The 14511-nt window shown below is 36.6% G+C and overlaps 1 protein-coding gene across 4 annotated transcripts in view; it reads right to left on the bottom strand.

Annotated features, from left to right (window-relative positions):
* DSE (dermatan sulfate epimerase) overlaps positions 1–14511 on the bottom strand; it is a 157762-nt gene that overhangs the window by 6929 nt on the left and 136322 nt on the right. For 3 of the 4 annotated variants that reach the window (XM_055114074.2, XM_034962735.3, XM_055114075.2), the window contains 2 exons: positions 4213–4466; positions 169–408 (listed from right to left, as the gene is read on the bottom strand). In XM_055114074.2, the coding sequence (XP_054970049.1) occupies positions 169–408; positions 4213–4466 (494 nt within the window). Of the gene's footprint in view, positions 1–168; positions 409–4212; positions 4467–14511 lie in introns of those variants that run through there. The other variant, XM_063605430.1, reaches the window with a different exon arrangement.

The raw sequence follows: 14511 nt of genomic DNA, 5'->3' as shown, positions 1-14511 counted from the left end.
GGCTATATGCAACTCTTGAATTCAATTTTTCTTTGATTAAAAAAATCTATTTAATTTCAATATGACAAACTCTAAGGACCTAATTTCTCTGCCTAGTCTAGCTCATTTTCATAATCAGAAAAAATTACAATAGTTTAATGTTTTCACACTTCTGACTCCTCACTATACCTGGCAGGATGGTTCTATACATAAATGCAAAGTGTTGTTTAAGCCACGGATGGCCAAAGTGGTTGATGTTGAAGTGCCTCTGGACGAGAAACATGTACTGGAAGAGTGATCTAGTGGTGTAGCTGCCATACGCAACTCCTTCATAGAGGGAGCCATCCGTCACCTCCCTGAGCAAGACCAGAGATTTCTCCATGATGGTCAGAACTTGTTTGGTCCATAAGTACGCTTCTTGAAGATATCCTGAAGGATGAAAACACATGGAAGCAATGACTAAAGCCTGTGACAAAGCATAAACAAAAAATATGGCCAATAAAACCCTCTGAGTTATCTAACTAGTTTATATTACAAATCGCGTTTTGTAAAACTCCAACTTGTCAGTGTATAAATAACATCTTGTAATCCAGGTTTGTGACAGTCCATGATGTAAGTTAGGAAGTTCTTCCTGGCTAATATGGTGAAACACTGTCTCCACTAAAATTACAAAAAATTAGCCGGGTGTGGTGGCAGATGCCTGTAGTCCCAGCTACTTGGGGGGCTGAGGAAGGAGAATGGTGTGAACCCGGGAGGTGGAGCTTGCAGTGAGCGGAGATCGTGCCACTGCACTCCAGCCAGGGCGACAAAGCGAGACTCCGTCTCAAAAAAAAAAAAAGTTATTGACTCCATAAATGAAGAGAAACCCTTAAATGAGTATCAGTCACTTTCCAGTCTTTAATAAACTGTATCACATGTAAGATCACAAATGCATATAACTTTATGTTGGCAAGAGAGGATTTGTATATTAAGATTTTTATTCAGTGTTCCTAAAAATATAATACTTGAAAATATTTTTAAAAGTTTATCTCTTCGTGAAACTTGCATCATTATTTTATAGAATTTGTAATAGGCTGCACATATTATAAATGCTAAACGGACAGTCTTCAATTTGTATTGTCATTAGAAGGTAACCTCTTATCCTTTATGTGCTTTTCCACAGGATCTGAAAAGGCAGCACAGTGGGGCTGAGAAACCACTGGAAAGGCAAACTAATAATGAAAAATCAACTAGGAATCCTGAATCTGCCAAAAAATGAGCTACATGATTTTGTCCAAGCAATTCTTCCATCTGTCACATTTTAATCTCCCCACTGAAAATTAAGTCTATAACAAGTTATAAAACCTTTTAACTCAGAAATGCTAGCTTTCTAGAACTGTTGCATTTAGTTGACAATAACAACTCCTCATATTTCTATAACATTTATAACTTACACAGCACTGAACAGAATCTTAATTAATCCCTTTAACAACCCAATTATGTATTATTGCCCCAAAACAGAAAGGCTGACTTGTTCAAGACCTCTGGCACATGACTAAAAATGAACACAACTTTAATCTCAACCTAGGTCTTTAGATTTAAGGTTTCGCTTTAAAACACGCGACCCTTAAGAATAAAATTAACCCCAATGCCTCCTGGTGTGGGTGTAGCCACATTGCTTTACTTCCACAAACATGTTGACCACGCTACCATGGCCTACTATGTGGCAGGTGTGGGGCTTCCAGAGGCCCAGGTCCAACCAGCTCTGGGCCTAAATATAGGTCCCAGGCTAAGACTTGGCTCCTGACTAATGGGGGCAACTCAGCTGTCAGGCTTGGGTATGCAGAGGTGATTGTTCATCATACCCTGGCCTCTTCTGCCACCCAGCATCATACCTGATATGTCAATATTCTGGATAGTTTTCAATTTCCATTCTCTACCATTCTGGTTTAAAATTCTAATTATCTTCATCCTTTTCCTTTGTGTCTTCCATCTCCCACCAGATACCAATGTGACTGATGCCTAAAATCAGATCACTGTTCCCAAGGTACCACATTACCTAAATTTCCTTATTTGTTCCTTACAACAACCCTCTTCAGAAGATATGAGGCAATGTCTACCAAAATACTTTGTAAACTGCAACTCTCTGTGAATACAAGGTACTGATACTGTTAATTGAAGCTATACCCTGTATTTTTTTTCTGCCACCCGGAATACCTTGCCTGGAATGTTCTTTAATTTCCCCTTAAGTTCTCCTATCCGTCTTCAAAGTTACATGAAGAAAATTACTGAAAGAACACTGCTCTCTTGAATTCCAAGTCAATATACTCATTTTATATTTAACCATAACGCTTTTCATGGTATCTTTTATTTCACTCTCTGGGGTTCCTGTAACTACGCTGTAATCATTTAAACATTTCACACCTGTCTTCTTTCCAACTGATTTCTACCTTCTTCTGTCCAGTCTTGTCATAATTGTGTGTACTTATGTGGGGGCTCTGGAAGAGTGTCTGCCAGGGCCACCATAACTTTAATCAGAAAATAAATGCATAGGAAAATTCCTGCCAGGGCAAAATGACATATTTTGATTCAATCCAAACCAGTATTTTGGGTCACTGCTTATTATTTGGAATAATGTTATTTACAAAGACTGAAGAAATAAACTCTACTCCTTCCCTTAAATAAATAAAAATTTATTTAAGGAAATAAAACTATAGTAGCTTAAATTTAAGACCTGAAGCAGAAATTTGGCTCACCTAAGGGATCCTTTCACCATTTCATGATGGTGTCTTTTCACAGGCCTGGGGCTTTATAAATGGTTAGTGGATTCTCACATTGTTTGCATTTTGATGTTTTAATTTTCTTTTCCTTTCTATTTTATTTATTTATTTATTTAAGACTGAGTCTCACTCTGTTGCCAAGGCTAGAGTGCAGTGGTGGGATCTCGGCTCACTGCAACCTCTGCCTCCCAGGTTCAAGTGATTCTCCTGCCTCAGCCTCCTGAGTAGCTGGGATTACAGGCACACGCCACAACGCCCAGCTAATTTTTGTATTTTTAATAGAGACGGGATTTCCCCATGTTGGCCAGGCTGGCCTCAAACTCCTGTCCTCAAGTGATCCGCCCGCTTTGGCCTTCCAAAGTGCTGGGATTACAGGTGTGAGCCACCACGCCTGACCTGATGTTTTAATTTTCTTTAGGTTTTAGTGAGAGTAGGGGACAAGGGGAGCTAGCATGAAAATTCACTCTCATAATTAAATTTTGCTTAAGTTATTATAAATGGAATTCCCCTTCTGACAGAGATAACAAAATACAGCAGAAAGATATTGAACTTTATGGATGGCCAGAAGTGGGTCCAAATCCCAGCTGCCTTATATGGTTGATGTGAGAATTGAATAAAATATGGAGAAAGACTAGCACATGTCATATGCTCAGTTAATGTTAGTTTCTTTTCCTCTAAGACCTAATTAAAATGACGGTTGGTTGATGTGACAAGGGAGAAAGCTAGGTTTGGGTAAAATCTGATGTTGGATAATCAACAAAATGCTTAATAATTCTTATGAGGAATATAATCGAGTTAAATTCTGTTAGATTTCCAATCTCCAATTATATATTTAATATTCTGATAATTCCCTGTGATCTCAGAGCTGCTTTTCTTAAACACAATCTTAATCAGTCATTTATAGATTTCTACAGAAGTTGTAATTTAGAGTTAAAAGAACAAAGAAAATGTATTATTGGCAATTATGCAATATGTTAAAGCAAAGTAGCTACACAATCCACAAAAATTGCTTCCAATTTGGATGTAAATAATCCAGTTTGGTTGTTTTAAATATTAAGAGGAAAAAATAGTAGTGGTGTTATGATTCACATCTGTGTGCTGGAAATCTTCATTTCAAATAACCAACCATCTGTTTAGCTTTTTAAAATTTCACTTATTCCAGGATGGCTGTCTTCACTGTCAAAATTCTCTGGAAAAATGAATATTTATCACCGACCCCGAGCTGTGAGGATTTGTTCTGGGATCATCATAAGCCATAATTAGATAACATGCCGGATAATATACTAGCAGAAAATAAGGAGGAGATGTCCCTCAATTAACTAAGTGATACTGTAGGGACTACTTCATTTCATGGGTTTAGTTAGGATCCAAGTATGAACATGTACTAAGAATGGTTATAAAAATGCTTTGCTCACAACATGGCAACTATGACTTCTGTCAGCTCAGGCATCACCTTGGCTGTGTCCACACCCACCTTGATTCATCAGGACTAGGCTTCCCGTGAGCAAAGCCATACAGTTGGTGGGCTGATGATTGTGCAGGTATTGAAATCCCCATCCTCTCCTGTATGAAGTTTCATACATATACCCTGAGGCATTGGCAATCACTTCAAGAAACTTCTCCTGTTGTGTCTTGCTCAGGTAGTTGTACAAGAAGTCATAAGCAGTGGCAAAACCAACCAGGGAGTGAGCAAGCGGGACCTCATCCCAAGGAGCATCTTTCACCAACCTGTAAAGGAAAATAAATCATGGAAATGAGTTCATCAGACTCACAGCTTTCATCACACTTCTAAAGTGTCTATTTCTCAGAACTAAAGGGCACAATTGAAGATGTAATCCAAGGGCTTAATGACACACAACTGACTTCCCTCCACATTAGAAACAAGCGTAAAGTTTGTCTAAAATGTGAAAATTATACAGTAAACAGTTTTATCTCTCAGGATTCTGGCAACATCAAGATGTCGAGAATTTTTACTTTTTTTTATTCATGACAAGTAGTAGTAGAATATATTCAAAGAGATCTAAAGCACAGAACATGTGTTGGCAGGGCAAAATTCTCTGGAATACCCATTTAACCAGTGCTCACCCTACTCCTCCTTTTCACTTGAATAAGATGCTCTCAGTTCTATTCTTATGGCCACCTTGCTAAGACAGTTGAACATATGTATTGCCTCTTATTTCCCATAGCTGGTCAATGCGAAGGTATTGTGGTCCATAATCCATGACCTCTCAATCTGCACAGACCCACTTGGTCATCACCATGGCGGGAAGCGTGGCAAACGTGAGTGGGAGCTGATTCTAACTCAGAATTTTTACATCCCTCTTTCCCATAAACTGAACTGCACTGCCTTAAAGGTCCTTCAAATATCTTTCTAAGAAGTCTAAAACTTGATCTTCTGTTAAGAATTACATTGTCATTTTCCAGGAAGCCAAGTTTCTGTTTGACTAGCTATATTATTCTGCAAATTAGTGTGTGGCTTGCATTAAGCAGGAAGCAAACAAAGGATCTTTCACAATCAGAATTCTAAGGAATTATCCAGAAAACCCTTCCCATCTGTTCAGGATGTATTTGAGTAATCTCCAAGTGAGGGAAACAAATCAAAAGTGTGCTGTACCTGTGGGAGGTAGAAGAAAGCAATTAGGGATGAAGCTAAAGCTTAACATTTCTATGCCATGAACCTCTTTTGGCAATCTAGTGAAGCCTTGACCTCTTTCTCAAAATGTTTTAAAATTCGTAAGACATAATATGTAAGGATACATGGAAATCTATTATTTTGAAATATAATTATCAATACACATATTTAAAAAATAATAATACAGGCTTTTTAAAATTAAGGCATGAAATACCAACATTTAATAGCAGGGATAATAACTACTATAATTTGTAAGTGGTAATAAGCATAATTTTTGAGATGTCTATAACAACTGTAATGTGGTAATGAAAATATCTGTGATACCTACCTGTAACTTTGTTACAGATCCTCCCAATACCATCAAGATTGGTTATCTCTACTCATGATTGGAAGAAATGTTGGATTTCAGTTAAAGTTAGTAAAAGTTAAGATGTATTAGTTCTCTCAAACAAACCTTATAGACCTCAGTTTACAAATACTTTAAAATGTTCTGAGAGACTACCTCTTCCAGATTATGTTTTTCCTTTAGAAGTTTATGCTAAAGAAATGGCCTAGGTGAGGCCTTCCCTGGTCACCCTATCAGAATTTCATCATCCTCCCAAAATAATATTTAATTCCCCTTTTCTTTTTTCCCTTTAGTAAATATATGTATGAATATGTCTATGTATATGTTTCCCCTCCTAGAATTTAAGTTCTACAAGGGCAGGACTTTTTTCTTCACTATTGTATTCGCAATTGGATCCCCAATCATAGAACAGTGTGGCACACAGCAGATGCTCAATAAATATTTTCAGAAAGAAGGAAAAAGTGAAGGAACAAACCTGTAACTCACTGTCAGCCACACTGCTGGCAGTGATTATGTGATCATTATGGAATCAGGAATTTGGAGAGATCCCTTTATATTTAGTAATAATTTCAGCGTTTGGTTACCATTCGGTGTTTGGTGCTAAAAAGACTGGTGCTAAAAAGATTGATGAGTTTCTTAGCAATTTAGTAACAGACAAAGCTCCCTTGCTCTAGCCAGTCAGCTTGCCAGTGTGTGCACTGTTTGTAAACAGACTATGAGAGTGTGAATGAATTCTCTACTTCTAGGAGAAAAACAATTCATACTGCACACTCATTGCCAGGGAGTTGGGAATATCATCTTCACTGACTCATGGTGACTGGTGGGCCAGGCAGGGAAGCCAGGTCATTTGTTTCCCAACTTGTGTCATTGTACCATGTCATGATGCATCTATAAATGGCACTATATACACCGACCCATGATAAAGCTGATGTCAGTGAATTGCTACCAGCCAGTAAACCCTCACATGTGTGATTAACCAATAAGCTTATTTTTATAGATAACCAGAACATTTGATATAATTCTCATCCTTCATGAAATGTTATGCAAATTTCTGTGAAAATGTCCAAGCCCCGACCTGCAGTTTGTTTATTTCAAACAGTTTCCAATTCAATGTAACACTGGCGCCCCAAAAGAAAAAAGTTTATGGCACCTTCAGGTCTGTCCCTATATCATTAGAAAAGCTGACCTGTAATAGCTGTATTTCTAAAAAGTTATCTAAATCTTTCACCAACACGATCTTACCCAGCCTTAGATACAAAGTGAAATAATGGAAGAGACTATATTTTACAGTCATAAAAACCAATGGAAATTTGCTCTTAGTTCATGGATGGCAGCTGAGAAACTATCTTATTCAATGTGATCCTGACCAGTAATAAATCAGTTCACTGGGAATGGTGGTTAAGTGGGAAATTATTTTTTAAAAAACCAGACAGACATTAATTTATGAATTGTGCTTCAACTTAAAATATATCCATGTGTACACAGATTCACCAATCTTTTGAAGGTGAGCCAAAACCTATTCTCTGAATATGGGTCTACAGATGGAGTTTCATTGTTCTTTCCTGCAAAGAACACACGTAACACATCACTACAATTTCCAGCTTTGTTGTCTTTATTATATAGGAAGAAATTAAAGACACCTGTGAGGGAACGCAGAAGCCTTCTAGATTTTTATGAGTTTTTCCCTAATCTTCTACAAATCTCAATCACACTATATCATGACAGCAATTTTTTACAGTAAGTTATTCCAAAGCTTTTAGGTTGGTTCTAGAAATATTAGCTTTTTCTTTTTGAACTCACACTTTATCTATTTATATTATTAAAACTGTCTCATTACAGGTATTAGGGAAACTGTATTACCTGGTTTGAGAACAAATACAGCTGACACTTGCTCAGCTGGTAACTCTACTGGGGGGAAAAGAAATAAATGTAAAGTAAAGGACAACCTACAAGTCCTGACATTCAGCTACTGTGTTACACAAGGAATGGAAGCTGGGTTCACTGGCAAGTTAGTTAAGAGGAGGTTAACTGAGGAAATATTTACACTATTCCTCTTTTGTAAACTACAGTTTCACCCCTTAGAGCAGCTGTTCTCAAAGTAAGGCCCAGGGAGGGGCTTCCGAGACGATTACATTTTAGAGAATTCACAAATAAGAATCATTTTCATAATAACGTAAAGATGTTATATGTTGATATTTGCACTGATGGTACAAAAGCAGTATTAAGTAAAACTGCTGTAACCTTAGCAAGAATCCAAGCAGGGGCACTAAACTGCCCTAGTAGTCCTTGTATGATTTTGCACTGCCATGCACTCAGGTTTTTGTTGTTGTTGTTGTTGTTGTTGTTGTTTAATTTTTAAAGCCAATTTTATTTAAAAATGTCCTTGATGAAGTGGTAAAAGTGATTAATCTTTATAAAATCTCAACTCTTTGAGTATACATCTTTCTAATATCCTATGTGATTAAACGGAGTACCAAAGTACAAGAACGTTACAAACAAAAGAAGTCATGCACTGAGTTGAGAGCTGAGCTAGCTCGGTTTTTTCATGAAACATTTTTACATGACAGAATGATCAACTGACAAATTATAGTTATCTCGATTTGGGTGTTAGCATAGAAATATTCTTGAAAATAAACAAGGAAGGCCTGCCAGTTCAAGGAAAGCTGAAAGCCTTTGTTGCCAAGGACAAACTTGGAGCTTTCAACTGGAAATAAGAATTTTGGAAAATTTGCATCCACTACCAAGAGCTTAAGAGCTTACCAATACTTAAAGATTTTTCTGATGAAATCAGTAAGAACATCAACAAACATGATTTTTATATTGTATAATTAAATGTGTCAACATTCGGTAGACTGAAATAACTCAGTGAACAAACATGCAAAATAACAAAGGCATGATGTTATAAAACCATGCACCGATAAGACAGCCACTCCTAAGTGTAAAATATGCCAATGGATTTTAATGTAAAAGAGTATGAAGAGTTCATTAACATGGCTTCAGATTCTATACTGAAATTAATTTTTATGGAACCACTACCAGTCAAGTTTTAGTGTAGCGTCAAAGAAGAATATTCACAATTATTTGAAAAGATTATTAAAATACTCCTCCCTTGTCAGTCACATATTCCTGTGAGGCTGGATTTTCTTCATATACTTCAACCAAAAAAACACATAGCAACAAATCAAGTGCAGAAGCAGACACATAAGATTTGCAAAGATGTAAAACAACATCTTCCTTCTATTTTTTGTTTTAAAAAAATATAGTTTGGCTGGGTACAGTGGCTTATGCCTGTAACCCTAGTGCTTTAGGAGGCCAAGGTAGGAGGATTGCCTGAGCCCAGGAGTTCCACATAGCAAAACTGTCTCTACACAAAATAATTTTTTAAAAATTAGCTGGGCCTGGTGGCATGCACCTGAAGTCCCAGCTTAGGAGGCTGAGGCAGCAAGATTGCTGGAGCCCAGGAGTTCAAAGCTGCGGTGAGCTATGACTGCACCACTGCACTCTAGGCTGGGTGACACAGTGAGACCCTGTACCTAAAATATATATATATATATATATATATATAGTTATTTTTTCCTAAAAATATGTTTATGTTAATATGAAATGAGCTTTGACAATATATAAATATGAGTAAATGAACAAATAAATGTTTCAAACTTCTCAGTTTTAATTTCTAATATGGTAAACTTTGATAGATACAGCCCAAATAAACAAAGCTGTTTGATGTCCTCATTAATTTTTAAGAGTACAAAGTGCTTCCAAGTCCAAAAAGTTTAAAAACTGATGCTTTGAATATTTTCAAAGGTGAATTTATATGAAATAAATTAATCTGAACACAGGAAAGAGCTATTGATTTTCTGAGTGTAAGGGTGGAATGTTGGTGGGGAAAGGCATAGAGTTTGGTCATGATGTGCTGTGTCTATGAATTAAGTTGTGATTCTGAAAGGAGGAATGAGCCATAACTATTTTTCCAAAGTTGAGCAGTCTCATTAATCCAAATTTTTGTACCAATTTTAAATGGATAGACTGCTTCTATTATCATAAATGCTTTTTAAAATATTATGTATGGAGTATAATAGTTGGCAATCGAAGAAGTCTGTATCACTAAAAAGGTGACAGTTTATTTGATTAAATAACCATTAAAAGGAACCCTAAAAACAATGTTGCTATCTATTTTTATTGGTATAGATTTGAACTACAAGTGATTAAATGCTTCTATTTTTTAAATTTTCATATAGTTTTGATATAGACAGTCTATAGAAAATAACTGCCTGTGAAAAGATTAAAATTTAACATTGCAAGGTTCACAGAATATTATTTAAATTTGTATACTGTTGTCTTAGCCCAGGCTGCCATAACAAAATGCCATAGACTGGGTAGCTTAAACAACAGAAATTTATTTTTTACAAGTTCTGGAAGCTGAAGGTCTGACATCAGGGTGCCCGCATGGTCAGGTTTTGGTGAGAGCTCTGTTCCTGGCTTTTAGAAGGCCGCCGCCATCTTACTGTGTGCTCACCTGGCCTGTCCTAGATGTATGGTGTGGGGATAAGGCAAGCGTGAGAGAGAGTGCACAAGAGTACAAGCTCTCTGGCACCGCTTCTTATCAGGGCACTTATCCTATCATGAGAGCCCCACCTTTAGGACCTCCATCTAAATCTAATTCTCTCCTATAGGCCCTTTTCTCTAAATACTTCCACATAAGGGGTTAGGGCTTCAATATGAATTTTGAGGAGGGTCCCATTCAGTTCATAGCAACTGTCTATTTAATTTACACAAATACTGCTAAAATAAACACTTAGAATAAAAAGAAATTAGGTCTTTGAAAACAAAGATGTGCCAAGAGATCACTCATACTTATTTAAATTAATCAACAGTATACAAGAAATACTAGAAACAATAGAACTCATAATTCCCTTTATAATTAATCCTATTTCCTAGTACTTTTCAGAATCTAACAACTTTATAGCAGGCTTTTCCATATGTAGCTATGCTCCAAAGATCACAATTTGATCCACAGTATAGGCAAATCTACATATTTTTTTAAGTGTATTTAAATGAGACTTTATGATTTGTCAGACCTTTCCAACAAAGGAGGATAACTCCAATAAAATGATCCATCTTCTTTTTCTCATTTTCAGAATAACTATAGTTTTACCAACCTATAAAATATTTACTTCGTAAATTCATAAAGTAGAAGATTTGCATTTAAAATCTGATTTTATACAGTAGATAGTTATGGAACTACAAATTTAAGTTAAAATGAAACAAGCTTTACAAAAATTATAAATTTACATTCAGAACACAACAGTGAACTCCTTAGAAATTGCAAACTCTAAAAGTACCAGGGTAGTGCACCACCAGCTTCCCATTTGCCAGCTTTGCTGCAGCTGTGTCTACTGTACATATGCCACACCTCTGTCCACGTGCACTTGGGCACACCATTAAAATAGGCCAGAATTAGGTCAACTCTATTTTAAAAATGTAAATTATTCTATTCATTCTAAAAGTCTCCTGAACACAGTAACTTGATAGAAAACCATTTAACTTTCAACCAAACACCTTTGTGTGTTTGGAAACAAACTCCAATAAGTTAAGACAGTCATGTATTACCACTCCTTTTAAAAACATGACTAATGCAGTAGTGATTCATCTTTTTTCCCTCCATTTTAAATGTGAAAACTAACCACGAATGTTAAATGTTAGTAATATGTTAAATTTGGTATGGAATTCCTATAAATGTAGCTAAAGGGAAGTGGATTTCTCACCTCTGAGGCCTCATCTGTAAAGCACATTGGGTCTTGGCAGACATTTGCCAAGAGGACCAGATTAAGTCTGAAAGATAGAGACTTGATCTAGGAGGTTCTGAGTGGGTAGTCAGCAATCCAAGGGGAATGTTCAGCTAATCTCTGGCCTGGCTTGGCGTCCATATTCCAAGTGTTTGATCAGGTGGCTAAAGGTTAGCACTGGCATTGTGAAGCAAAATGCACAGGGAGGGAAAGGAGAGGGGAGTGTACTTCATATTAATTAAGCACATGTTATGTGCCCAAGCCTCTACGTACATTGTGTCATTTCATCTTCTCAACTCAACATTAGGTATTCCATCCCCATTTTATAGGTTGTGAAAAAGCAATTTGGATAGGAGATTACTTGTTCAGGGCCACACAGTTAAACAGTGAAGCTGAGAATGGAATCCAGAATTATCTGAATTATCTGAATCTAGAATGGTTTTTACTTCTTAGTGAGGGGAAGAACGGTGCTTTCAAAGAAAGTCACCAAGTTTGCAATAAGAACTGAGCCAGAACATGCCAGAGTCAGTAGCTCTACCAAAAGCTAGGCAGAAGGGTCCAAGGGTTCTAAGCCTTGCCATTTTCATGACATCAAGACAGAGCAAGGCATGAGATCTGAGAAAAGGGGCACACATTAGAAGAAGAGATACTGCCATTCTGTGCTCACGTGGTTGCTCAGGGCCCACCCAAAGAACATGAGACACCAATCATGTAGATTTCCTGAACAACTCTTTCCCTCCCTGATGAGCCTGCACACCTAATGTACTACTCTAAGGTAGAGTTGGTCGAGGGGATGGTGGTTCTGGTTTGCATCTTCAGAACCTTGGGCCCCTTAAGGTAGTAACAAACACTCTCTTTGTGATCAAACCCTAGCCAGGCTCCTCTGTGCCTTCTTGGCTAGGCCTCAACCTCATTCCATGAAGAGTAAACACTAACAAGTTTCCAATACCTCAAGGTCATATCCCTGAGATGACCCTCTCCCCGTTGAAAGTGTCTGCCTAAGAAACTCAAGGCTTCCAAAAAAATTTGTCTGTTCCTGTCAACTTTTGAGGATAGGGTCTCTGTCTTTCAGTCTCTGTGGGAGGATAGAATTCTACCCTCGATAATTGCCACTTAGCAGATGTGTGATTAGCTGGCCTAATCACATGTACATTGACTACCCTTTGTAATTTTTCTCTTTCCTGGCTCTACTAAGCCCCTGCTTGCCCTCCTCCCTTTAAAATGCCTATTCACCTCTGTACAAATTGACGTTCAGTTCAGTTTATGCTGAACTCTTTTCCTACTGAAATACTACTGATTAAAACTTATCCTTGCCACTTTAGTGTCCGGTATTGTTTACCTTTGACACTGGCCAGGGCTAGAGTACACAGAAATGGACAATGAGCTTTCCTTTTTCAATATCTACTTTGGGAACAAAACTACTTTCCCTTTCTGGAAACAATTGCTAGAAGGATGAACGGTATGACAGAATGGGAACTCATTGTATATTAAGACTTTTTCAGGGAAAATAACTTATTAGCTCTGAAATGTAAAAAACCATTTCCTCTTACAATCTATATTTCTATATTAATTAAATCACTGGATTTAATATAGCAGTATATTACCACTTAATTTCATTTTAATGCTGTGAATTCAATATCCCAAATATTAAATACTAAAATATATAAAATTTAAGTCAACTTGGCCCCACTCAAGCAGAATACTGAGGAGTCAATTATGCCAAAGCAGACATTAAAAGAAACACATTTTACTCAAATGAAAAGTATTCTAGATGATTTGTAAATAAAAAGAATCGAAGTGTCGGAATATACCAAGTTAATTAAAATAAAATGTAGAGTAGTACTGTTAAATGGGAAAAGGCATTTCCATGTCATTATCTCAATGTTTACTTCCATGACATGAAGTATTATTACCCAAATATCCAAGCGTGCCACCCAAACATAATCTATTTAAATGGAATCAAACAACATTTACAATTGTAATCCCTTTTAACTGAGTAAGTATACTTTGCCCTAATATTCAACCTACAAAAGGTGAGAGGAAGAAACATGATAAGTAAAAATTATTCAAATTTAGGAACAAGACCTCTATTTTGGTAGAACGGCATAGCTTAAAGACTACGGTTAAAAATACACTTACATATCAAATTCTAATGACAAATTCTTAAAGAATCTATTATAATGGAGAAATTTTAAAACCTGGAAAGGCAATAGGAGGGAATAACCAGGTCTGCCTATATTGTTCATGAAAATTATAATTTAATGATATTTACCCATTTTAAAAAGGAGCTTGATATTTTAAATGCCTAACATGTTTTACAACTGTATGTGTAAAATATGTTTCAAAAAGTTCAGCTGGACAACTTTTTGATGTTATCACTCAGTCAACGTCTATGAAAGCATCCAGTGATCATGTGAGAAGCCATACAGACAACTGCCAGTTAGCAATTGTCAGTAGTCAGTATGATTTTAAGAAAAAAAAAATAAACATGCAAGAACAGCCAGGATGATGGACAGTGGCCAGTCCTGTCAGAGAAGAAAATATAATATATAAATGTTGGCTTGGGCGAGAACTGAGCAGTTATAATAACTGTATGTAGTTGACACATTTATTTATCTTATAAAAATTTAATATAAATTTTATAACACACAACATCAAAAATATACCATCTATTTTAAATATAACATGACTCCGGAGGACAAGAAGTCTATAATGAAGAAAAAAAATCTAAAGATTCTGAACACCAAGTATTTCCCAATGAAAAAGATTTAATCAAACTATCAACCTTATAGTGCAGTCAAAAAGCTACACACACACACACACACACACACACACAGTGGCAATTAGCTGTTTAGAACCTGTGACAGGCAAAATAACAGTCCCCCAAGAATCTGTGCATACATTACCTTCCACTGGGGCAAAGGGACTTTGTAGATATGATTTAAAACCTTGTGATGGGAGATTATTCTAGATTACCCAGGTGGTCCCAATCTAGTCACACGGGTCCTT

The sequence above is a fragment of the Pan paniscus genome, chromosome 5 (assembly GCF_029289425.2).
Source record: "Pan paniscus chromosome 5, NHGRI_mPanPan1-v2.0_pri, whole genome shotgun sequence".
NCBI classification, from domain to species: domain Eukaryota; kingdom Metazoa; phylum Chordata; class Mammalia; order Primates; family Hominidae; genus Pan; species Pan paniscus.
The sequence above is the reverse complement of the archived record's forward strand: the minus strand, read 5'-3'. Positions and strand labels throughout refer to the sequence as shown.